General features: G+C 45.0%; 1 protein-coding gene across 2 annotated transcripts in view; it reads left to right on the top strand.

Moving 5' to 3' along the window:
• The first annotated feature begins 20831 nt into the window (after positions 1–20831).
• The window catches only part of UPF1 (UPF1 RNA helicase and ATPase), a 30247-nt gene continuing 27246 nt past the window's right edge, over positions 20832–23832 (top strand). For both annotated transcript variants that reach the window (XM_072947332.1, XM_072947331.1), the window contains exon 1: positions 20832–21201. In XM_072947332.1, coding sequence (XP_072803433.1) covers positions 20980–21201 — 222 coding nt within the window. In that variant the 5' untranslated portion in view covers positions 20832–20979. The remainder of the gene's footprint in view (positions 21202–23832) is intronic.

The raw sequence follows: 23832 nt of genomic DNA, 5'->3' as shown, positions 1-23832 counted from the left end.
CATTATAGGCTATTATAAGGAATTGAATGTAATTCCCTGTGCTATTCAGTAGGACCGTGTTGTTTATCTATTTTACATGTAGTAGTCAGTATCTGCAGATCCCAAACTCCCAATTTATCCCTCCTCATCCCCTTCCCACCTTGGTAATCACAAGTTTGTTTTCTATGTCTGTGAGTCCATTTCTGTTTTGTAAATAAGTTCATTTATCTCATTGTTTTAGATTCCACATATAAGTGAAAGCATATAGTATCTGTCTTTCTCTTTCTGGCTTACTTCACTTAGCATGACAATCTCTAGGTCCATCCATGTTTATTGGCATTGTTTCATTCTTGTTAATGGCTGAGTAGTATTCCATCATATATATATACATATGTGATAGATATATATATATATATACACACACACATACACCACAAATTCTTTATCCAGTCATCTGTCAATGGACATTTAGGTTGCTTCCATGTCTTAGCAATTGTAAACAGTGCTGCTATGAAATTGGGGTGTATGTATTTTTTCAAACTAGTTTTCATCTTTTCTGGACATATGCCCAGGGATCGCTGGATCATATGGTAAGTCTATTTTTAGTTTTTTAAGGAACCTCCGTGCTGTTTTCCATAATAATTGCACCAAACTACATTCCTACCAGCAATTTAGGAGCGTTCCCTTTTCTCCACACCCTCTCCACCAGTTATCATTTGTGGACTTTTTAATCATGGCCATTCTGACTGGTGTGAGGTGATACCCCATTGTAGTTTTGATTTGTATTTCTCTGATAGTTAGTGATACTGAGTATGTTTTCATGTGCCTGTTGGCCATTTGTATATTTTCATTGAAGAAATGTCTGTTTAGGTTTTCTGCCCACTATCATCATTATTTTTAAACAGTTTTCTTGAGATGGAGCTCACACACTCTACAATGCACGATTTTAGAATGTACGATTCAGTGGTTTTTAGCATATTCACAGTGTTACGCAGCCACCGCCCTTATCTAATTCCAGAGCATTCTCATCACCCCGAAGGAAACCCCGTCCCCATTTGCAGTCCCGCTCCACCCCCTCCCCCAGCCCCTGACACTACGGATGTGCTTTCTGTCTCTGTGGATTTGCCTGTTCTGGGCATTTCACATAAATGGGATCATACATTATGTGGGGTTTGTGGTTTCTTCCACTCAGCATGATGTTTTCAGGGTTACTCCCCTTTTTTTTCAATTTATTTTTACTTTACTTTGCTGAACTATTTTAAAGTATTTCTGAGCCTCCAGTCATTTTCTGTTTCTCTGCTGCTTAGCACCCCTAAAACCACGGGGATTTTCATGAGCATCCACGATGCATCGCCCATCTACCAATTTCCCCAACTGTCTCCAAAGATGACTTTTTACAGTTCATGTGTTACAGTCAGGTTCCAAATGAAATCTGTCTCTGGTGGTCATCTCCTTGAAGTTTCTCTTTATTCCCTCTCTTTTTAAAAAATTGTGATAAAATAACATAAAATTTACCAACTTCACTATTTTTAAATGTCCATTTCTGGTGGGGTAAGTCCATTCATATTGTGGTGCCCATGGAACCATCCACTCATGGAACTTTTTTAACCTTGCAAAACAGAAACTGTCCTCATTAAAGGCTAACTCCCCATTCCCCCTTCCCCCCACCCCCTGACAACCACAATTTTGTTTTCTCTCTCTATGGAGCTGACTACTCTAGGGACCTCATATAAATAGAATCATACAGTATTGCCCTTCTGTGACCAGATTATTTCACTCAGTATCATGTCCTCAAGGTTCAACCATGTTGCAGCACATGTCAGAATTTCCTTCCTTTTTAAGGCTGAATAATATTCCATTGCATGTATGTACTATTTTGCTTATCCATTCATCCATTGATGGATGTTTGGGTTGTTTCTATTTTTGGCTGCTATGAATAATGCTGCTATGAACATGGATGTGCAAACATCTGTTCAAGTCACTACTTTCACTTCTTTTTTTAGCCCCATAACAGAGGCACTGGGGATTGAACCCAGGACCTCATGCATACCAAGCACACACTGTACCACTCAGCTATATCCTCCCCACTTCGTTTTGAAGGTGTTTCATCTGGGCATCAGAATGTAAGACCAGAGAATCTGGAGCGCATTGACTCAGGGGACACATTCCTGGGACACGGGATTTAACCTCCTGGCAGGGACCCAGGGGATGATGGGGCAGGTAGTTGCTGAACTGACTCTTAGAAGCCTGGAGAAAGTGCTGGCTCAGGCTGAGAGGAGTGGAAATACCTGGGTGAGCTGTGCAGACAAAGGCCAGGGGCAGCAGACGCACTGGGGTACATGGAGAAGCATCCTGTTGGATGATGTCCTGTGGGGGAGGTGGAGCCCAGAGGACACACTATCTCCCAAGGCTGTCATAGACAAGGGCAGCCCTGTGGGGGAGCGGGGTGGTGGCCTCCTCTGCAGGTGGTCACAGAGCCATGGGTGTGATGCCTCAAGTACATGGCTAGGTGGGCACTTTACCACCAGCGGCCAGAACCCTCAATTACCCTGAGACAGTACAATGGTTAGTTCCACATGTCAGCTTGGCTAGGCATTAGTGCCTAGTCATCCTTTAAGCCCAAGTCCAGGTGTTGCTTTGGAGTATTTCGTGGATGTGGTTAACATCTGGAACCAACTGACCAATTGCCCAGATGGGGTGGGCCTCATCCAATCAGCTGAGAGGATTCAGGAACAAAACTGAGGTTTCCCTAAGGAGGGAGAAACTCCACTTTGTCAAAGATAAATGAAGCTGGTGGGGAGGGTAATTGCTCAGTGGTAGAGCACATGTTTAGCCTGCACGAGGTCCTGGGTTCAATCCCCAGTACCTCCATTAAAAAAACTTCAAAAAATGAACAAGTAAATAAATAAACCTAGTTACACCCCCTCCCCCCAAAAAGCTTAAAATTTTAAAATAAATAAATAAAAATTATTTTTAAAAAAAGATAAATGAAGCTGGACACCAGTTGAAGCAGTTAGGACAAACTTATGGTTACCAAAGGGGAGAGGGAAGGGGGGAGGGGCAAATTAGTGGTATGGGATTAACAGATACAAACTACTATACATAAAATAGATAAGCAATAAGGATTTATTTTATAACACAAGGAATTATACCCAGTATCTTACAATAAACTGTAATGGAATATACTCTGCAAAAAAACCCAAAAGCAAAAAACCTGAATCACTCTGCTGTGGGGGCTCTGTAGAATCAGAGACGTGAAAATTACAAAAAGCAGGAAGGAGGAGTTGGTCCAGGTGAAACCCATCTGGGTTTGCCAACTAATGCTTCTCGAAGTTTGGCTCCTACCCTCCCGTCAAGGCCGGGAGACAAGGGACCTCAGCCTCAGGATTTGGCTGGAACAAGTGGTCAATTCTTTCAGAAGCCCTGAGTTTTCTTGGACAGGCACTATAAGAGGGGCTGGGGTCATCCTAGGGACATGGCCTTGAGCTGTCGAATACCGTGTTAGTGTTACTATGGTTACCATGTTAGTGTTACTATGGATATCATGTTAGTGTTACCATGTTAGTTTCGTGCAAGTCTTTATAGGTCAAGGTTGGGGCCTAGTTGAGAAGACAGCTCAGAGGAGTTTGGTTTGAGTTTGGTTTGAGTTTGGTCAAGGAGAGAATCTCTTTTTTGGGGGGGTGTGTGGAGGTAATTAGGTTTATTTATTTATGTTAATGGAGGTCCTGGGGATTGAACCCAGGACCTCATGCATGCTAGACAAGCACTCTACCACTGAGCTATACCTTCCCCCTTACTGAGCTATACCTTCCCCTCTAATGAGCTATACCCGCCCCCTCAGACCCTTCTGATTAAGTATGCTCTGCACGCGTAGCTCCTGGTGTTTTCCATACGACAGTAAAAATCCTAGTACCTTGTCCCGTGGGTACCCATGTGAGTTCATCTGAGTAAATTCCTGGATGTGCAAATCCTCAGCCAAACAGTTTGTACATTTTTGAGTCCTTTTTCCCAAACTGCCCATGCCCCCCACCATTCACATCCGCAGGGTCCTGCATCCTCACCCACCCAGCACTGTCCCCCACCCTTGGGCCTGGGCTGATGTGAGGGCCAGTCATGGCCTCTTATTGTCCTTTCAATCTGTATGCTTTTCTTTTGCTTGAGAGCTCGGCCTTTTTTCATTATTGTTGTCCTAAGTTTTCCGATGAGATGCTGAGTCATAGTCATTCCTGGTTTACGGGGTAGTTTTTGCCTTCTAGGAATACTTTAGATGTTCCTGAAATTCACTCAGGCTGGGAAGAGAGCAGACTTCACGTTTTACACATGAACTAATCTCCCAGGCCGTGTCCTGAGGTCTAGTGGAAACTTGGAATTGAGTCTCAATATAATATCATTTACTTGTTCAACCAACATTCAATGAGCATAACTACGTGGTAGACATTGTTATGGGTTGAATTTGGCCCCCAAGGTGATAAGCTGAAGTTCTAACTCCTGGTACCTGTGAATGTGACTTATTTGGAAATAGGGTCTTTGCAGATGTCATCAAGATGAGGTCATACTAGGGGAAGGTATAGCTTAAGTGGTAGAGTGCATGCTTAGCATTCACGAGGTCCTGGGTTCAATCCCCAGTACCTCCATTAAAAGAAGTGAGTAAGAAACCTAATTACCTCCCCGCCACACACACACAAAAAATAATTTTAAAAGAAAAGATGAGGTCATACTAAAGTAAAGGGGACCTTAATCCAATAACTGCTGTTCTTCTAAGAGGAGGAGAGGGCACAAATACAGGGAAGAAGTTTGTGAGAAGATGGAGACAGAGACTGCAGTGATGCGGCCACAAGCCAAGGGATGCTGGTACCCCAGAAGCTGGAAGAGGCAAAAAAGTATCCTCCTCTAGAACCTTCAAAGGGAACCACCACCCTGATGATACATTGATTTTAGACTTCTGGCCTCCAAAACTGTGAGAGAGCAAATTCCTTTTGTTGTAAGCTGCCATGTGTGGCCATTTATATGGCAGCCTCAAGAAATTCATCTAGACCTCATGTTAGATTTTCATAAGGCTTCACAGGGGGAGGGAGAGAAATACAGATAAACACATCAAGTGAATTTACATCTGGGAGAAGAGGGAATAAGGCCATGACAGGCACAGTGGTTTGATCATCTTGGGAAAGCTAGAGAAGGCTTCCCTAAAACCTGACATCTGAGCCAAGATCTGAAGGTGTTAGCAGCTCAGGGGTGTGGGAAACACCATTCCAAGCAGAGGGAACAGCCTATGCAATGGCCCTGAGGCCAGAAGGGGCTGTGTGCTTTTGAAGAACAGAAAGAAGGTCTTCTGGGGAAAGGAAAAGAGAGCTGGTGACCAAACTTTCCATGAGGCATTTGACAAGCATGAAATTTCTGGAAGCTAAAAACATCCTTCAATCCAACAGATCTGCATTGATTTCCCAGCTCAGCCCCTCCCTGGCTGTGCAGCCTCAGGTAAGTGACTTTGCCTCTCTGTACAATGGTGATCATGCCTGTCCCTGCCTGGTCAAGAAGAGTGAATGAAATGGTCCATGTGACATGCTTAGGACAGAAGAATAATAACCTCTCAATTGACAGTCACTGTAATTAACAAAAGAACTTGTATGTGTGATATAAGGTGCTGGCAGTATCTCTTCTAGCTCTTGATGGTTAATTACGAGTGTCAACCTGGCTGGTTGACATTAAAACATTATTTCTAGCTGCATCTGCGAGGGTGTTTCCAAAGGGCTTAGCATCTGAATCAGAGGACTGAGTAAGGAAGTTCACCCTCATCAATATGGGTGGGCATCTAACACTCCACTGAGGACCCGAATAAAACAAAAAAGTAGAGCAAGGGTGAATGTGCTCTTTCTCGTCAAGCTGGGCTCTCCACCTTCTCCTGCCCTCAGACATAGGTGCTTCGGTCTTTGATCTTTGGGACTCAGCTGGGACTTCCACTGTCATCTCCCTGGGTGTCTGGGTTTGGATTGAACTACACCATTGACTCTCCTGGGCTCCAGGTTGCTGATGGCAGATTGTGGGACTTCTCAGCTTCCAGAATCATGTAAGCCAATCCCTCACAATGGATCTCTTTCTGTATATCTATATATAACTGATTGGTTCTGTTTTCCTGGGGAATCTTGACTTATACAGGAAGGATTTGATTTTGCTCCATTTGATGGGTGAGGGTTGGGTCCTAAGTCAAGAGGAGGCTGAGACAGGTTCCTTTCTTTTCTTTTTTCCTTTTTTGTGGTAAAATACATACAACGCGGAACTTACCATTTTGACCACTTTAAAGTGACAATTCAGTGCCCTTGAGTACATTCACTTCTTGTGTAACAATCACATCTGTCTAGTTCCAGAATACTTTCAAAAGGAAACCCTGTCCCTACTAAGCAATCACTTCCCATCCTCTCTCCCTCAGCCTCTATAATCACTAATCTGCTTTCTGTCTCTGCGTACTTGCCTTTTTGGGCATTTCATAGAAATGGGATCATATGCTGTGTGGCCTTTCCTGTCTGGATTCTTTCCCTGGACGTGATGCTTTCAAGGTTCATCATGTTGTAGCATGTGTCACAGCTTCATTCTTCTTCATGACTGAGTAATATTCCACCACAAGTAGGCACTTCCTTCCGTTTATTCGTTCATCATCTGATGGACACTTGGGTTGTTTCCATCTCTTGGCGATGGTGACTAGTGCAGCTGTGGACATGGGTACACACACCTCTTTGAGACACTGCTTTCCATTCTGGATGGTGGCCCTACTGGTGTGTGTGATGTGGTCCGTTCTCCTTTTTATCGTTTTGTCACCTTTGAACCCACCACCCCAGTTACTAATTTCTGATGACTTTTGCTTATCGGCCATCTCCCTGCTGCAAGAGGCCACACAGCTCTCTGTGAAGTGGGGAGAGTGACTTGGGTCGGGGCTCACTGGGAGGTATTATTTGGTTTCCCATCTCAACACCTTCTAAAACAGCTGCAGTGAAATTCCACCCAAAATATAGCCCAGCGTGCAGCCTGGTATGGGAATAGAAGGGGGTCCCTTGGGACTGACTGCTTCCTCGGCGCCTCGCCTCTCACAATAGCAGCCTTGAGTCTCTTTGGGAACCGGAGCTTTGAGGCCAGACCAAAACCCACCTCTCCAGACACCCCACAGCATATCCCCCAAAAAAGCAACCTGTGGTTGAATTAGAATCAAGGTAGCTGCCCGCTGTCCCCCCAACCCAAGGCCTGCTGTGACCCATCATCACCTTCAAAGACGCCGTTCAGAGAGTGGAGGAAGGCTATAAAACATACACACACGCCTATTTTTCTTTCCCCACCAGCATCGCCGGGGCTTTGGCCACACATCCACATCCCACAAGGGGTCCCTTTGAAGCAAGAATCAGACCATGAGGGGGCCCCTAGAAACCCACAAGCACCCACTGTTCCTGGAGGGAGCCCCAAATGGAGTCCACAGTCAGCCTGAGCTGGCTACATCTCAGCAAGGGCATGGCTGGAGAGGGCCACTTCTGTGGGAGCCAGGAGCCCGACAGATGAGGTTTCAAAGCGACTGGGCTGGGGGAAAGCTAAGATTCTAAATGTCCTTTTTTCCAAAGTCATGGAATTTCCCTACAGCAGCCATGGCTGCTGCTTACCCTAGAGGGACCTCTCTTGGTGCGAGAAAAGAATTCCGTTTTCCTGGACTTGGAGGCTGGCATGGAACTCAAGGAAGGCTGGATCAGGATGTGGGGGCAGAGTTGTGGATTCAGAACTGGAGGGTGAATTCAGGGGTGCAAGCCAGGCTGAGTTAAGTCACTGAGGGGGACAGGACTGGGATTGGCAGAGATCTACCTGGGACCCAGACTAGGCTGAGAGAGAGACATGTGCCTGTGGTGGAGGCCCTGAGGGGACTTTGGCATGGTCTGAAATAATTTTTTGTTTTGTTTTTTTAAATGCCAATAATGAATTGTTAAAATGTAGACAAAGTAAAGAACATTGAGCATCTATAAAGAGCTGACTTGATAATTGCTGGCTGGCTACTGCCCTATGCCTGCCAAGTAAGACACTATGGGGTGTTGGGGCCACTAGAATTCCATTTCACAGGTGAGGCACAGAGAGGCCAAGACATTTGAGAGAGGTCACACAGCAATCAGATAGCAGGGTGGGGATGTAAATCCAGACCTGCTTTCATTACCACAAACTCATCAACAGTCTATCCTTCATGGTTAGAACACAGCCATGTGTTGTATTTTTCTTTTTAATTGAATTTTATCCTTTTAGATTTTTTTTGGTGGAAAAATATATGTAACATAAAATCTGCCATTTTATCTGTACCATTCAGTGGCATTACGGACATTAACGAAATGTTGTGTAACCATCATCACCGTTATTATTTTTAATATTTTTTGAAATATAGTCAGTTTACAGTGTGTCAGTTTCTGGTGTACAGCACAATGTTTCAGTCCTATAGGAACATACATATATTCATTTTCATATTCTTTTCACCATAATTTACTACAACATATTGAATATAGTTCCCTGTGCCATACAGTATAAACTTCTTGTTTCTCTAATTTTATATATAGTAGTTGGTATCTGAAAATCTCAGACTCCTAATTTATCCCTTCCCAGCCCCTCCCCCACCACCTCTGGTAACTGTAAGTTTATTTTCTATGTCTATGAGTCTGTTTCTGTTTTGTAAATAATTTTGTTTGGTTTTTTATAATTCCACATATAAGTGATATCATATGGTATTTTTCTTTCTCTTTCTGGCTTACTTCACTGGGTCCATCCATGTTGCTGCAAATGGCATTATTTTGTTCTTTTTTATGGCTGAGTAGTATTCCATTGTATATATATACCACAACTTCTTTATCCAGTCATCTGTTGGTGGACATTTAGGTTGCTTCCATGTCTTGGCTAATGTAAATAGTGCTGCTACGAGCATTGCAGTACATGTCCATGTATCTCTTTTCTTGGGAAAACAACAGGAATTTATTCTCTGACAGTTCTGGGGGCCAGAAGTCCAGGATCAAGTTGTTGGCAGAGCCGTGCTCCCTCTGGAGGTTCTAGGGAAGGATCTTTCTTTCCCTCTTTCAGCTTCTGGGGGCTCCAGACATTTCTTGGCTTGTGGTTGCATCACTCTGATCTCTGCCTCCATCATTACACGGTCTCCTCTATGTTTCTCATCTTCTGTGTCTTATAGGACACCTGTCATTGGATTTAGTGCTCACCCTAAATCCATAATGATGTCATCTTGAGATCTTTTATTTAATTACATCGGCAAGGATCCTTTTTCCAAATGAGATCACATTCATAGGTTCTGGAGGTTGGGACTTGGACATATCTTTTGGAGGAACACAATTCAACCCACTAGAGAGGGTGAATGTTAATGACTGCTTGGTAGGTTTTAAAAAATCACTAACAACCAAGTAAACAAAAGTGACTCCAGACCCTCCAGAGATGAGACTGTGGCCAGACCAAGCATTATTTTATTTCTCATCCTCTCCACGTGACATCCTAAAGAAGCCCCTGGAGTAGTGTTAAGGTGCAAATGCCTTAACATTTTCTCAGACTAAGTGTTTGGCAGGGGTGGAGGGTGGGATCCACGGAGATTGATCTGAGATGCCTACACCCATAGTGGGTAGCCCAGGTCCCTTTCACAAGCCCCTTTCTCTCTTCTGGGACAAATTCTCCTGGATGATTTTTAAAAAGAAGCTAAGTGAATTCCACTCCCACTGCCCCCCGAGTTTGCCTTACTTGCTCTGAGCTTCAGTTTCCAATCCTGGAAAATGGGCTGATGTCACCTACTCTCAGAGTTGCTGGGGTGCTGGTTGTCAAGTGATGCTATCCTTGTGTTTATTTCACACCAGGATTTCTCAGGCTCAGTACGATTGACATTTTGCGTAAGACTTTGTTTTCAGGAGGGCTGTCCTGAGCGTCATACGAAGTTTAGTAGCATCCCTAGTCTCTACCCACTAGATGCCAGTATAGAGTTGCCAGATTCAGCAAATACAAATGCGGGACACCCAGGTAAACTCGAATTTCGGATAAACATATGAAAATGTTTTACCCTAAGTTTGTCCCAAATACTGCATGGCACATACACATACTAAAAAAAGCATTTACAAGGGTGTCAAGACAATTCAGTGGGAAAGAACAGTCTTTTCAACAAATGGTGCTGGGACAACTGGATATCTACACGTGAAAGAATGAAGTTGGACCCCTACCATATACAGGAATCAATCTGCGACCTTAGAATAGACAACGGTTACTTAGCAATGACGGCAAAAGCACAGGCAACTAAAGGAAAAACAGATGATTTAGACTTCATCATAATGAAAAACTTCTGTGCCCCAAATGATATCATCAAGAAAGTGAAAATGACAACCTGCAGACTGGGAGAAAACACGTGCAAATCATCTATCTGATAAGGGACTTGTATCCAGAATATAAAAAGAACTCTTACAACTGAACAGTAAAAATATATAAATAACTCAATTTAAAAAGAGCAAAGAACTTGAACAGACATTTCTCCCCCAAAACAAGCTTGAAAAAGAAGAACAGAGTTGGAAGACCACCCTTTCCGATTTTGAAAATTAATCCAAAGCCACAGTAATCAAGACAGCATGGTACTAGCATTAGGATAGACAAATATATCTATGGAATAGAATTGGGAATCCAGAAATAAAGCCTTACATTCATAATCAATTGATTTTTAACGAGGGCGCTCTCTTAGTCTGCTTGGGCGGCTGTAACAAAATTCCACACATTGAGTGGCTCATACAACAGACATTTATTTTTCACAGTTCTGGAAGTCCAAGATCAAGATGCCAGCCAATTCGGTTCCTGGTGAGAGCTCTCTTCCTGGTCTGTGAAGGGCTGCCTTCTTGCTGTGTCCTCACATGGCAGAAAGACCGAGAGAGACAAAGAAAGAGAGAGAATTATAAGGGTACTAATCTCATTATTAGGACCCCATCCTCATGACCTCATTAAACTCTAATCACCTCCCAAAGGTCCCACTTCCTAATACCATCACATTGTGGGTTAGGACTTCAACATATGAATCTAGCGGGGACACAAACATTCAGTTCACAATAGGTGCCATGACCATTCAATGGGGAAGGAATAGTCTCTTTAGCAAAAGGTACTAGAATAATTGGATATCCACATGCAAACAAATGAAGTTGGACCCTTACCTCATACCATACACAAAAATTAACTCAAAATGAATCAAACACCTAGGCATAAGAGCTAAAATCATACTACTTTTAGAAGAAAACTTGGGGGTTAATCTCCATGACCTTGTATTAACAATGGTTTCTTGGAAATGACACCAAAAGCACAAGCAACAAAGGAAGCAAACAGATCAATGTGTCTTCTTTTCTGACAAGTCCTTGGTCTCCATATGCTCAGAGCACATGAAAGTGTTGATGGATCTTGAGTTTGCAGGAGGAATGTGGTAAAGATGACTGGGGATGGAAGATTTTGACAAAATGTAGTGAACCTTTTTGGTCAGCCTCTCTTATGAACATGGGTAATAGAACTCCTCCACATTCTCCCCAGGTAGTAATGTGGGCTTATGGCTTGGCCACAGAAACATTTACTGAGCAACTACTGTGTGCCCAGCATTGCACCAGATCCAGTTCCAACCTTCAGAGAGCTGACTTCTACCCTGGCTTGGGTTGGGTTCTCTAGAAGCCTGAGATGGGGGTAAAAGTTGTGTGAGTCTGGGGGAAACTCATGATGGAGCGAGGGATGCAGGACCAGTTAGGGAAGGAGCAGGCAAGGAAGTGGGCTCACCTGGAATCAAGCCTCCATTGCTCTGGGTAGGGGGACCCTAAAGCATGACCAGCATCAGAGTTGGTCCCATTTTGATGCCAGGGGTTCAGCCTCTGGTTTCCCATGCCAATCCATTTTTGGTATGGACCTCCCTAAGGTCTGTTTGTGCTGGGGGGCATACCACCCTGGTGAGGCAGTTTGGATGAGGGAAATTCACCAGGGGTGGCTGTGAGCCATTAGCAGACAATAGTTGCAGCAGCTGGGGGTACAAATGCACCAGGCAGTAAAGGAGATCCAGGAAGGGTGCCCACAGCATCCTCTACACAAAATGATGTACATTAGACAAAGAATCACATGGGTGATAATTTAATCACAGTTATGATCAATGCTGGCCATGAAGAAGACTCTATCAGAGGACGGGAAAGGAAGTTCTTGGGGTGACAGGGAAAAGAAAGATAAGGCATGTGTCTGGAATTCTGGCTACTGTGTCTTTAGCAAAGCTGGAGAACCGACGTGCACTAGGAGGGCCTGGGGCTTAGCTGCTCCAGACCACGTTCTGAGGCTGGGCTCCCTCCTGAGGCATCTCAACCAGAATATCTCCCAGCCCATGATAGTTGAGGTTGCCCTGCCATTAGGGGTGTGACAACCCAATCTGAGGTTGGGACAAGTCATTTCCTACTAATGCAGGGCACCTAAGTTGTTTTCAATCTTTTGTTCTTAGCAACCAGCCTGCAATTAAACATCTTGGATGTTTGTATCAGTTATCCATTGATGTGTAACAAATTATACCCACAATTAGTTTAAGAAGCTGTAGTGTATTTATACAATGGAATACTACTCAGCCATAAAAAAGAATAAAATAGTGCCATTTGCAACAACTTGGATAGGCCTGGAGATTATCATTCTAAGCGAAGTAATCCAGAAAAAGAAAGAAAAATACCATATTTTATCACTCCCATGTGGAATCTAAAAAAAGAAAAAAAAGAAGACACTAATGACCTCACCTACAAAACAGAAACAGACTCACAGATGCCATAAACAATCTTATGATTACAGGGAGGTTGGGGAAGGGAGTGGGAAAGTGTAAACTGGGAGTTTGAGATTTGCAAGTATCAACTACTATATATAAAATACATTTAAAACTCCCAAATTTCTTCTATATAGCACAGGGAACTGTATTCAATATCTTGTAGTAACCTGTAATGAAAAAGAATATGAAAACACATATATGTAGGTATATGTATAACTGAAACATTATGCTGTACAACAAAAATTGGCACATTGTAAACTGACTATGCTTCAATTACAAAAAAAGTCAGTAGTTTAAAACAATAAACGCTTGTTATCTCATAATTTCTGTAGGTCAGGAATTAGGGAGTGGCTTGGCCATGTGGTTCTGACTCAGGGTCTCTCAGGAGGTTGTGGTCAAGATGTTGGCTAGAGCTGGAGGTAGTGGAAATTCTTCTAGAGCTGCAGGGTCCACAGTCAACGTGGCTCACACGTGAGTGGCAGCAGGTGCTGGCTGATGGTGAGAGGTCTTAGTTCCTTTCTCTGGAGGCTTCCCCGTAACAATGTTTGAGTGTCCTCCTGACATGGTAGCTTGTGTCCCCTTGAGTGAGTGACCAGGAGAGGGCAAGGCAGAAGCCCGCGTTCCTCTAGTGTCGTGCAGTTACTTCTATCACCTTCTGTTTCACCTTCTGTTCATTAGCTTCAATTACACTCAAGGGGAGGGCAATCGGAAAAAAGTGTCAAAGGATTTGAGGATGTATTTTAAACTTCCAAAATATTGATTTGGAGGGGCAACTTTTAAATCAAGATGAAACCCCATGACATAAAATTCATCCTTTTATTTTATGTTTTGTTTTTGATTTTGGTGAGGGAAGGTAATTAGGTTTGTTTGTTTATTTATTCTTAGAGGAGGTCCTGGGGATTGAACCCAGAACCATATGCATGCTAAGCACAAGCTCTACCACTTGACCTATACTCTACCCCCAAAATTCATCTTTTTAAAATAGACAATGCACTGAATTTTAGTATATTCACAATGTTGTGCAACCATCACCACTATCTCATTCCAGAACATTTCCATTATCCCCGAAAGAAACCCCATACCTGTCGCAATTCCTCTCCTCCATATCCTGGCCACTACCATTCTATTTCCTGTCTTTCTGAATTTGCCCACTCGGTACCTCATATGAGTGGAATCATGTAGTATTTGTCCTTCTTGGCCTGACTTATTTAAATGTTAATCTCATCTTAAAAACACCTTCATAGAAACATCTAGAAAAATGTTTGGCCAAATATTGGGTACCATGGCCTAGTGAAGTTGATACCCCAAATTAACAATCACAAGTCCACCCCAGGTCAACTTGGCAATTATACACATCTTCAACCACACTTAATTTCCCAATAAAGACACTAAGCAGGTGATAACCATGCCTCAGACGATACAACTTTCCTGTGTACAATGAAAATGTACTAACCCTTTCTCCAGAGGAGAATGCAAAGTCTTTGGGTGATGTTTACTTTTGTCCTTGATTTATCCTGTAAGTTAAATATTTGACGTGATGCTAATGACACTTAAATACTGTGCTGTAAAGTCAATACATCTGACATTACGTGATAAGAGAAGGAAGAAAACAAAGATATCGGCTATTTAGATCTTGCATACAAATTCATAGTGAAAAAAAGAGAAAGAAATACTCGTGAGTGTTTCAGTCCTCACTTCTGTATCTGGTCATGTGGTCATAGCTGGTATTATTAACTGCCTTCTTCTACCACTGGTTCCATATTCTCTTTGCTCTCAGCAAGCACCCAAGTGGTCATAGTTCTTTACTTGATAGGATGATGCAAAACTTCATTCCTTTTTTTAGGGGAGAGAGAGGTAATTAGATTTATTTAGTTATTTACTTATTTATTATTTTGATGGAGGTCTTGGGGATTGAACCCATGACCGCATGCATGCTAAGCACATGCTCTACCACTGAGGTCTACCCTCTCCCACCAAACCTTCATTCCTGAAGGGTCTGGGCCATTAGTAAGTCCCGACTGAACAGTTTCCCATGGACCTTAATCACAGGTCCATTGTAATACTAATAGATGCCTTCAGGGATTTCCTGTGGTCCAGACATGCTCTTTCTTACCTCCATTGTGGAATAGCAGGCCAATTTTCCCCTTGGTCGTCAGGATCCATCACCTCAGCCAGCACAGTAACTCCCTTCTTTGCCTGTTGATTCAGAGGCACGAAGAACCCAAAGAGGCCAGGTGGCTGTCTTAACTGCCAGTTCAAGGGAATCACTGTTGTCTCTCTTCGTCTAAGCAGTCCTCCCTTTGTGATGAAGACCTCTAGGTCAGTAGAGCATAACGTCACGGGGGCAGGAAGCAAAAATTTTGCTAGGGGTTGCTAATGGTAACAGTGAAAGGTGCCACTCCCATATCACCTTGATTCCTAGATTCATAAATCCCGGCTATTGGAGAAACAGCACCATGTATCAGATACAGAGCACATTCAGTCTCCTGGAGAGCCATGCCTCAGCCCTGCAAGGTACTGCCACATTGCCTGCACTGTAACTGAGTCTTCAAATGGCCATTCAACTGCTCTTTCAAAGCAGCTGCTTTAGGATGATGGAGAACGTGGTAAGACCAGTGAATTCATTGCCATATTTCATTTGCAGTGAAAGGAGTTCCTTGATCATAAGAATGCTGTGTGGAGTACCATGATGGTGACTAGGGCATTCTGTAAGTCCACATGGCAGTTTAGGTAGAAGCGTTATGGGCAGAGAAGGCAATTCCACATCCAGAGTAAGTGTCTATTCCAGTGAGAACAAAATGCTGCTTCTTCCATGATGTAGGTGGTCCAAAGTAATCAACCTGCCATCAGGCAGCTGGCTGTTCACCCCAGGGAATGGTGCCATATTGGGGCTCAGTGTTGATCTCTGTTGTCGGTAGATTGACCAGCAGTGGTCATAGCCAGGCTGGCCTTAGTGAATGGAAGTCCATGTTGCTGAACCCATCATAATCTCCATTTCTGCCACCATGGCCACTTGTTTGTGTGTGGTCTGTTGGGTGGTGACAGGAGTGTCTGGGGAAAGAGGTTGACTGGTGTTCACAGAATGTGTCATCCTGTCCACTTGAGTATTAAAATCCTTATCTGTTGAGTTCACCCTTTGGTGAATATTCACCTGGGACACAAGTATCTTCACATTTCGCCCCCATTCAGAGACGTCTATCCACATACCTCTTCCCCAGACTTCCTTGTCCCTAATTTTCCAATCATGTTCCATCCAAGTCCCTGACCATCCAACCAAACTATTGGCCACAGCCCAGGAATCGGTGTATAATCACATATTTGGCCATTTCTCCTTCCAAGCAAAATGAACAACTAAGTGTGCCAGTTGAAGTTCTGTCCTTGGGGAGGACTTCTCTTCACTGCTGCCCTTCAGGGCTGTCACAGAGAGCAGCTGTAGCTTTGCAGCCATCTACTCTTCGTGGTGCCTGCATATCATGCAGAACCACCTGTAATCCAGGCCCAAGATTACTTTTCCTCTGGAAACTGATCATAGGAAATGCCACATGAGGCCATAGGCACAGGCTGGGAGAGAGAAGACAGTGTAACAGAAGTGGGGTCTGTGGGCATTTGGAGCACTTTTTCAGGTAACTTACTTGTGCCTTCAGGGTCTGCTTGGACTTGATCATCATCCCCCCGCTTCCTTCTTCTCCCCCTCCTCTTCCTCCTTTTCCTTCTCCTCCTCCTTCTTCTTCTTCTCCTTTTCCTCCTTCTCTTCCTCCTCCTCCCTCTCCCTCTCCTTCTTCTCCTTCTTCTCTTAGTTGGGCCTTATCTTGTAGATATACTCCTTCCATTGATGATGGAGTGCTGCTGTCACATCCACTTTTATGGGTTGATGGGTCAGACAATACCCAGTTCATGATGGGCAGCTCAGATCCCATGGTAACTTGGTGGCTCATGGTGAAGCGTTCAGTTTCTACTAAAGCCCGGGAGCAGGATGTGCTAAAGCTGTTTCTCAAAAGGAGAGGATTTGCCTGCAGAGAATGGCAGGGCTTTGCTCCAAAATCCTAAGGGCTTGTGCTGCAGATTCACCTATCTGGGCTGCTAAAGACTCCAGACAGCATCTCTATCTGTCACTGACACTCCGAGCACCATTGGATCTGCTGGATCATATGGCCCAAGTGGCAGAACAGCTTGCATGGCAGCCTGGATCTGTTATAGAGCCTTCTCTTGTTCTGGGTCCCACTCAAACAGAGCTATTTTTCAGGTCACTGGGTAAACACCCAGATAAGGACTGTTGCCTCCAAAATCCAAAGAGGCCCACAAGGCGTTGTGCCTCTTTCTTGGTTGCAGATGGGGCCAGATGCAACAATTTAGCCACCTCAGAAGGGATACCTTGGCATGCCCCACATCTCTGGACCCCTAGAAATTTCACTGAGCTAGAAGGCCCTTGAATTTTTGTTGGATTCATTTTCTACTCTCTGACATGCAAATATCTTAGCATTCAGTCCAGACAGGTTACTACTCCTTATTCACTAGGCTCAATCAGCATAATGTCACCAATATAATGGACCAATGTGACATCTTGGGAAAGGGAAAGGTGATCAAGATTCCTTCCAACTAAATTATGATAAAGAAATGGGGAGTTGATGGAGCCCTGAGGTAGGGCATTGAGGGTATATTGCTGGCCTTGTCAGCTGAAAGCAAACTATTTCTGATGGGTCTTGGCCAAGGATGGAGAAAAAGGCCTTCGCCAATCTGCCAGCTACATACCAGGTACTGAGAATGTGTTCGTTTGCTCAAGAAATAAAACCACAGCCGGTAGGGTAGCTGCAAATGGAGTTACCACCTGGTTAAACTTGTGATAATCCATTGTCATTCTCCAGGCTCCATCTGTCCTCTGCACAGGCCAAATGGCAGAGATAAATAGAGATACGCATTCAAGTGCACCTTTCGGGTCCTTGATGGTGGCACTAATCTCTGCAGTCCCTCCTTTATGGTGGTACTCATGTCTGCAGTCCCTCCAGGAATACAGTCTTGGTTTTGGTTTACCATTTTCTTAGGTAGAGACAGTTCTAGTGGCTTTCACTTGACCTCTCCCACCATAAGAGCCCTCACTCCACAGTTCAGGGAATAAATACGAGGATTCTGCCTGCTGCTAAGTGCATCTATTCCAATTATGCATTCCAGAACTGGGGAAATAACCACAGGATGGGTTCAGGGACCCACTGGACCCATTGTGAGATGAACCAAATAAAACTCCATTGACAACTTGAGCTCCATAAGCCCCTATTCTGACTGATGGACCAAAGTGATGTTTTGGGTCTCTTGGAATTAGTGTTGCTTCAAAGCCAGTGTCCAGTAATCCCTGAAAGGCCTAATTATTTCTTTTTCCCCAGTACACAGTCACCTTGGTAAAGGACAAAGGTTCCATTGGGGAAGATTGGGGAAATATTAACATATAAAGTTTTGGTAGTGTAGCGCGGTCCTTCTTCATGGGGACCCAGCTTCCTCTTCATTAGAATTTCCGGGTTTGTGACCTGGATCAAGTCTGAGAATTGACTGAGGGGCCATGACTCTATTTTTATGGTTCAAGTTAGACTTTCCTTCACTTGACCTAGAACTTTTCTGCTTAAACAGATCACATAAAAATTTAGTAGACCTCCCATCTATTTCACTTCTAGGAACACCACAATCAACTAGCCAATGCCATAGGTCTCTGTGGGTCTATTCTGATTGCTGCTTTGACTCTGCTGTCCATTACAATAACCACACCCACCTTGCCTTTGATGGTTGAGGGCTACCACTTGGCCTGGGCCACCCCATGATTCAATTACTCTCATTGCATTTAGGTTTCACAATTCAGTGGCAGTAGTTACTGCTCTAAGTTCTGGTCTACAGAGAAGAGAGATCATAGAGCTTTTCCAGGATGCTGGGGTTCCCTTCACAAATTTATTTCTCACAGTTATGATGAAAGTTGTGTCCTTTGGCCCCTCCCAGGGTAGGTGTGTAGGCCTTAAATGACAAATCCACTCTTACATTTCAATCTCCCTAAGCCTTTGACTCCTTTCCTCTCTAGTAAACCATAATTGCTGTTGAATTGTTTATTTCTCCTTTTAATTTCTCACATTTTTCTTCATGTATTTTGGGGCTTTGTTGTTAGGTGATTTCATGTTTATAATTACTTCTTCCTGCTAGATTGAAAATTTTATCATTATATAATCCTGAGTAACAATTTTAGTCTTAACATCTATTTTGTATGTTAGTAAAGTCAATCTAGTTCTCTTTTGGATATACTTGCATGGAATATCTTTTTCTATCCATTTACTTTCAACCTATTTGTCTTTGAATCTAAAGTGAGTCTCTTGTAGACAGAGAATTTTGTTGGGTCAAGATTTTTAAAGAAAAATCAATTCTGGCAATCTCTGCCTTTCAAGTGTAGAGTTTAATCCTTTTACTTTAAATGTACTTACTGATAAGGATTTATTTCTGCCATTTTACGATTTGTTTTCTATATGTCTTGACTTTTTTTTTCAATTCCTCCATTACCAACTTCTTTTGTGTTAAATAGATATGTTTTAGCGTATCGTCCACAATGTCATTTTGCAAATATGAGCATATGTAGGAAATAAGAGGAGATCCTTAAAAGTAGAATCGCCAGGTCAAAAGGGGGGTGGCAAGGCAATTTAAAACTCTGTTAAGTTTTACCAGATCAGTCTTAAATGTTTCTACCAATTCAATTGGATGTTTTCCATAGAGGGCTTTGCATTTTATTGAAACCATCTGTTGCCTTATTGGGATTCTCCATTAAACTGTGTCTTCCTGGAGAAGGGGACCTAATTATTCATTTTTTATATTCCCACATTTTAGTTCACAAGAGGCCAAAAAGGATGTGAAGGAAAAAGGAACCTCCTACCATGTTGTGACAGGAATACTAGAAAATGAAGAACCATGCAGCATCAGGAGCTTTCAGCACAGTCCTGCAAACCAGGAGCCCTATGAGCTGACTTCAAGTACTTAAAGTCCCCAGATCTTGGGGCAGAAAGGGAAGTGGGGGGTTCTCCAAGACACTTTACAAAACAGGAAGCTGAGGCTCAGAGTTAGAGGAGATAAAGGCTCATAAACTAGTAGCTGAATTTTTACTGAGCACCTCCTATGTGGGCATTATTCTCTCCATGAGGATGATCATGTGATAAACAAAGCCAACCTATGAGGAACTTTTTTTTTATAAACACTTAAGGCAGTAAACAGTATTTCATTTATTCCTCATCCCATCTTAATGGTTATTATTTCCCTTTCCCAGCTGAGGAAACCCTAGGCTCAGAGATGTCATTTGTACAAAGTCACACAGCCACTAGGTGGCCAGGGGTGGATTTCAGAAATCCAGAGCAAGTGCTCCCAATAGCTTTGTTACACGCCTCTGAATGTTGTCCGGAGCAGCATAAACCACCATTTCCGCGTGCTAAGCTCTGTGCTAAGAACTGTCCCCATTCGTTTACTTAACTAATGCACACTGAGCAGCTACTATGTGCCAGGCACCCCCATATTAGAGATGGGGAAACAGGCCCAGGGAGCTTCTTCGAGAGATGGGGACCCATAGTCCTCGCCAAGTCTCCCCAGCTGAGTGTTCGTTCCACCTATGTAAGGCATTCAGTTGGCGCTCAATTAACCCAAGGCACTGTCGCCGACCCTAAGGGCACAGATGACCACTGCCGCACCACTCATTACACGGGCGCCACACAGCAGCGGTTGGGGCGGGACCACGTCCTCGAGTTGCCCCCGCGACGGCTGTTGGAAGCCCCGCCTGCCCACGCGTGCGCGCTGCATGTCCCGTCGGCCCGCTCATCTCCCGGAGTCCGGGCGCGGTTGGAGGCGTCCTCGAGGAGCGCGCGCGCCTGCGCCGGCGTCGGGCTCGCGCACGCGCACCTGCGCCGGCGTCGGGCTCGCGCACGCGCACGTCGGCGGCAGCGGCAGCGGCGGCGGTTCCTGCCGGGGGCTGCGAGGGCGGGCGGTTCCGAAGGAAGCGGCGACGCTGAGGGGCTCAGCGGTAGCAACGGCGGCTCGGCGCGCGTGGCTCTAGACCCGGCTCGCTCTCCGGCGGGCGTTTTGATCCGGTTTAGGGGTACGGGCGCGGCGGCGGCGGCGGCCCGAGGCCTGCGGCCTAGGCCTCAGTGCGGCGGCGGACTCGAGTGCGGCGCGGGGCCGGCCCGAGGGTCCTACACGGCGGCACCATGAGCGTGGAGGCGTACGGGCCCAGCTCGCAGACGCTCACCTTCCTGGACACCGAGGAGGCCGAGCTGCTCGGCGCCGACACACAGGGATCCGAGTTCGAGTTTACCGACTTCACCCTCCCCAGCCAGACCCAGACGCCCCCCGGCGGCCCCGGAGGTGGCGGCGCGGGGGCCCCGGTCGGCGCGGGCCCGGGCGCTGTGGCCGGACAGCTCGATGCGCAGGTGAGCGGCACATGGCGGCGCCGGAAGCCGGGGCCGGGCCTCGGCGGTCGGGGACCTGCCCCGGCTTCCCCTCCGGCTGGGCCTGGGCTGATCTGCTCGGGTCCCGCACTCCGACCCAGTCCGGAGTAACCTGGCCCGGGATCTCCCACTTAGGACGTGCTCGGAGTAACCTGCCCCGGTTCCCGCTCTCCAGTTGAACTCGGGCAGACCTGCTTCAAGTCCCACTCAGGTTGCGTCCGGGTGATCTCAGGATCTAGCTCAGGCTGGGTCTTAGGTTATCTGTCCCAAGTCCCCTTCCGGGCCTGTCCGAGGTGAGCGGCTCTAGGTCCGTATCTCGCCGGGTCGGGGGGTAATCTCTTCCCGAGTTCTTCTCGAGCTGGGTTAGTGCCCCGCTCAAGCCAGGTCCGGGGTGATCTGTTCTGTTCGGGCTTCCCCTCTGGTTGATCCGACAGCCCAGCCCCACCCTCCCACCTGTAGTCCTATCCGCCTCCTCCTCCCATTCATGCCCATTGAGTGGCGAGTTCAAATTTCCCCGGGCCCAGGGACGCTGGCGAGAGGAGGGTCGAGGCTCCCCGAACAGGAACGGAATGTATGCCTCTAATGGAGAACCCTACACTCGCTGGCTATTAAGATTATTTAAGAGGTAGTTTGTGTTTTGTTTTTCCTTCTTGCATTGCCTGTTGCTGAGACTGACCTGTTACGTAACTCCGCAGCCTTGCCTTGGAAAAGTTGGTTTTGAGTTTGTTCCTCTAATGGGGCAGTGGTAGTGGATTTTACATAAATGAGTCTGCCACTTCAGAAACGTTTGTTCTTGGTGTGAACATTTAACAAAGATTGGGTTTCTGTTATGAGTATCAGACAGATACTTCCTGGACCTGGGTCCCCCAGGTAGGAGAGGGGGCTGGCTGTGGTCTTGGGCTGGGCTCTCCAAGAATGTAGCCATCATCCTCTGGATCTTAGATTCCATTCCTATCCCTGGCACCTCCCTCAGGTTTATTTTCTTGAATTCTCAGACAGGGAGGAGTTACAGGATAGGGCTCAACCTGTCACAGGTGTCCCTTGGCATGAGGACCCACTGCCAGGGCTGGGGGAGCCAACCCATCCTCAACCAGAGTGAGTTCAGGCACTGTCCTGGGGGATGGGGCTTACACGTTTGTTGATTGAGTCACTCCCGTGGGTAGACCACCCACTTAGGCTTTCTTTTTTGCCCCTAATAGAAGCAGAAAACATTGACTCTTTCTAACTTCAGATTCCTTAAAAATAGAAACTTGATGGGTGGGGCATTAGGGAGAACAGGTGTGCAAGTATGTGTTTTTTGAGTTTTGTTTACATGTGGTGGAGGAAGGTAGGAGAGAGGGGAGAGTTTGCATGGAGAAATGAATGAGCCACTGGAGGCTCGTGATAACACCTGTGGTTTCTACTCTGTAGAACTCTGTTGGCACAGCTGTAAAATGGTAGTAACAGCTATGTTTTTGTTAACTTTTAAACATCCGCAAAATCTAGATTTGCTTATGAATGGATGGACCAGATAGTGCTATCTGTAATTAGGATTTGTGTCCGGCATGTCCAGAAGGCTGAGGATAAAGAGCTCTTGGTTGAGAAGTGTGCCATGACCTGTGGCAGCTCAGGGTTGTGGAAGGTAGTCTTTTCATTGCAAATCCTTTTTAAACCATAGCCTATAGAACGGCAAACTTGAGTTCTAGTTTTGATCTTTGCAATCTGTTTGCAATTGATTGTGGAGGCCCGTCCTTCTCCTTCAGTTGAAATAATTGATTTCTTTTCCTGCACCTGAACACTGAACTGTACTGAAAAAAAGCATGAAAACACACCACCGAAGGTAAACATTACAATTGAGCTCACTTAAGTTTTGATGACATCAAAAGGGCTTGTCCTTCTTTCTTTTAACTAGCTCCAATGACCCACCCACCTGTAGCCTAACTTTAGATCTGTGTTTGGGCTAGGGGAGTGATATCCTTCGTGTCACAAGAGAAGGCCCTGAATTTGGGGGCAGGAGAGTCTGAATAGAACCAGAAAATGGGAAAAAGTTGATTATTTCCTATGCCAGTTAGCAGCATTGGCTGCCTGTAGCATTTGGAAAATTTTCCTTATTTGTCCTCAAGAGTTGTCTGTGTAACCAACTGTACGATGGGGCTTCCATTCTGATTTTATCTTTTGATTTTATTGGATGAGTGTCTGTGAAGTGTCAAGTGCTGCGTAACCACTTTTTTCTTGCAGTTTTATTGAGATAGAATTCACATACCATAGATTTCAGCCAAAGTGTGCAGTTCAGTGGCTTTGGTACGTTCAGAGTTGTGCAGCCACCACCACAGTTGATTTTAGGACATTTTCATCACCCTAAAAAGAAACCATACACCCCTTAGCCTGTCAGTCCTCCCATCTCCAACCCCAGGCAACCATTAGTCTTTATGTCTCTGAATTTGCCTACTCTGGGTATTTTGTATGAATAGAATCATATAGTATGTGGCTTTTTTGTTCTTTCACTGAGCATTTTCAAGTTTCATCCACATTGTAGCATGTATCTGCTCCATTCCTTTTTATGCCTGAGTAATATTCCATAGTATGGACAGACCATATTTTGTTTATCCACATATTTGTTGGTGGACATTTGGG

Source organism: Vicugna pacos, chromosome 22 (assembly GCF_048564905.1).
Source record: "Vicugna pacos chromosome 22, VicPac4, whole genome shotgun sequence".
Taxonomy (NCBI): Eukaryota; Metazoa; Chordata; class Mammalia; order Artiodactyla; family Camelidae; genus Vicugna; species Vicugna pacos.
Note: the sequence above shows the minus strand (reverse complement) of the source record. Positions and strands in the feature narration are given on the sequence as shown.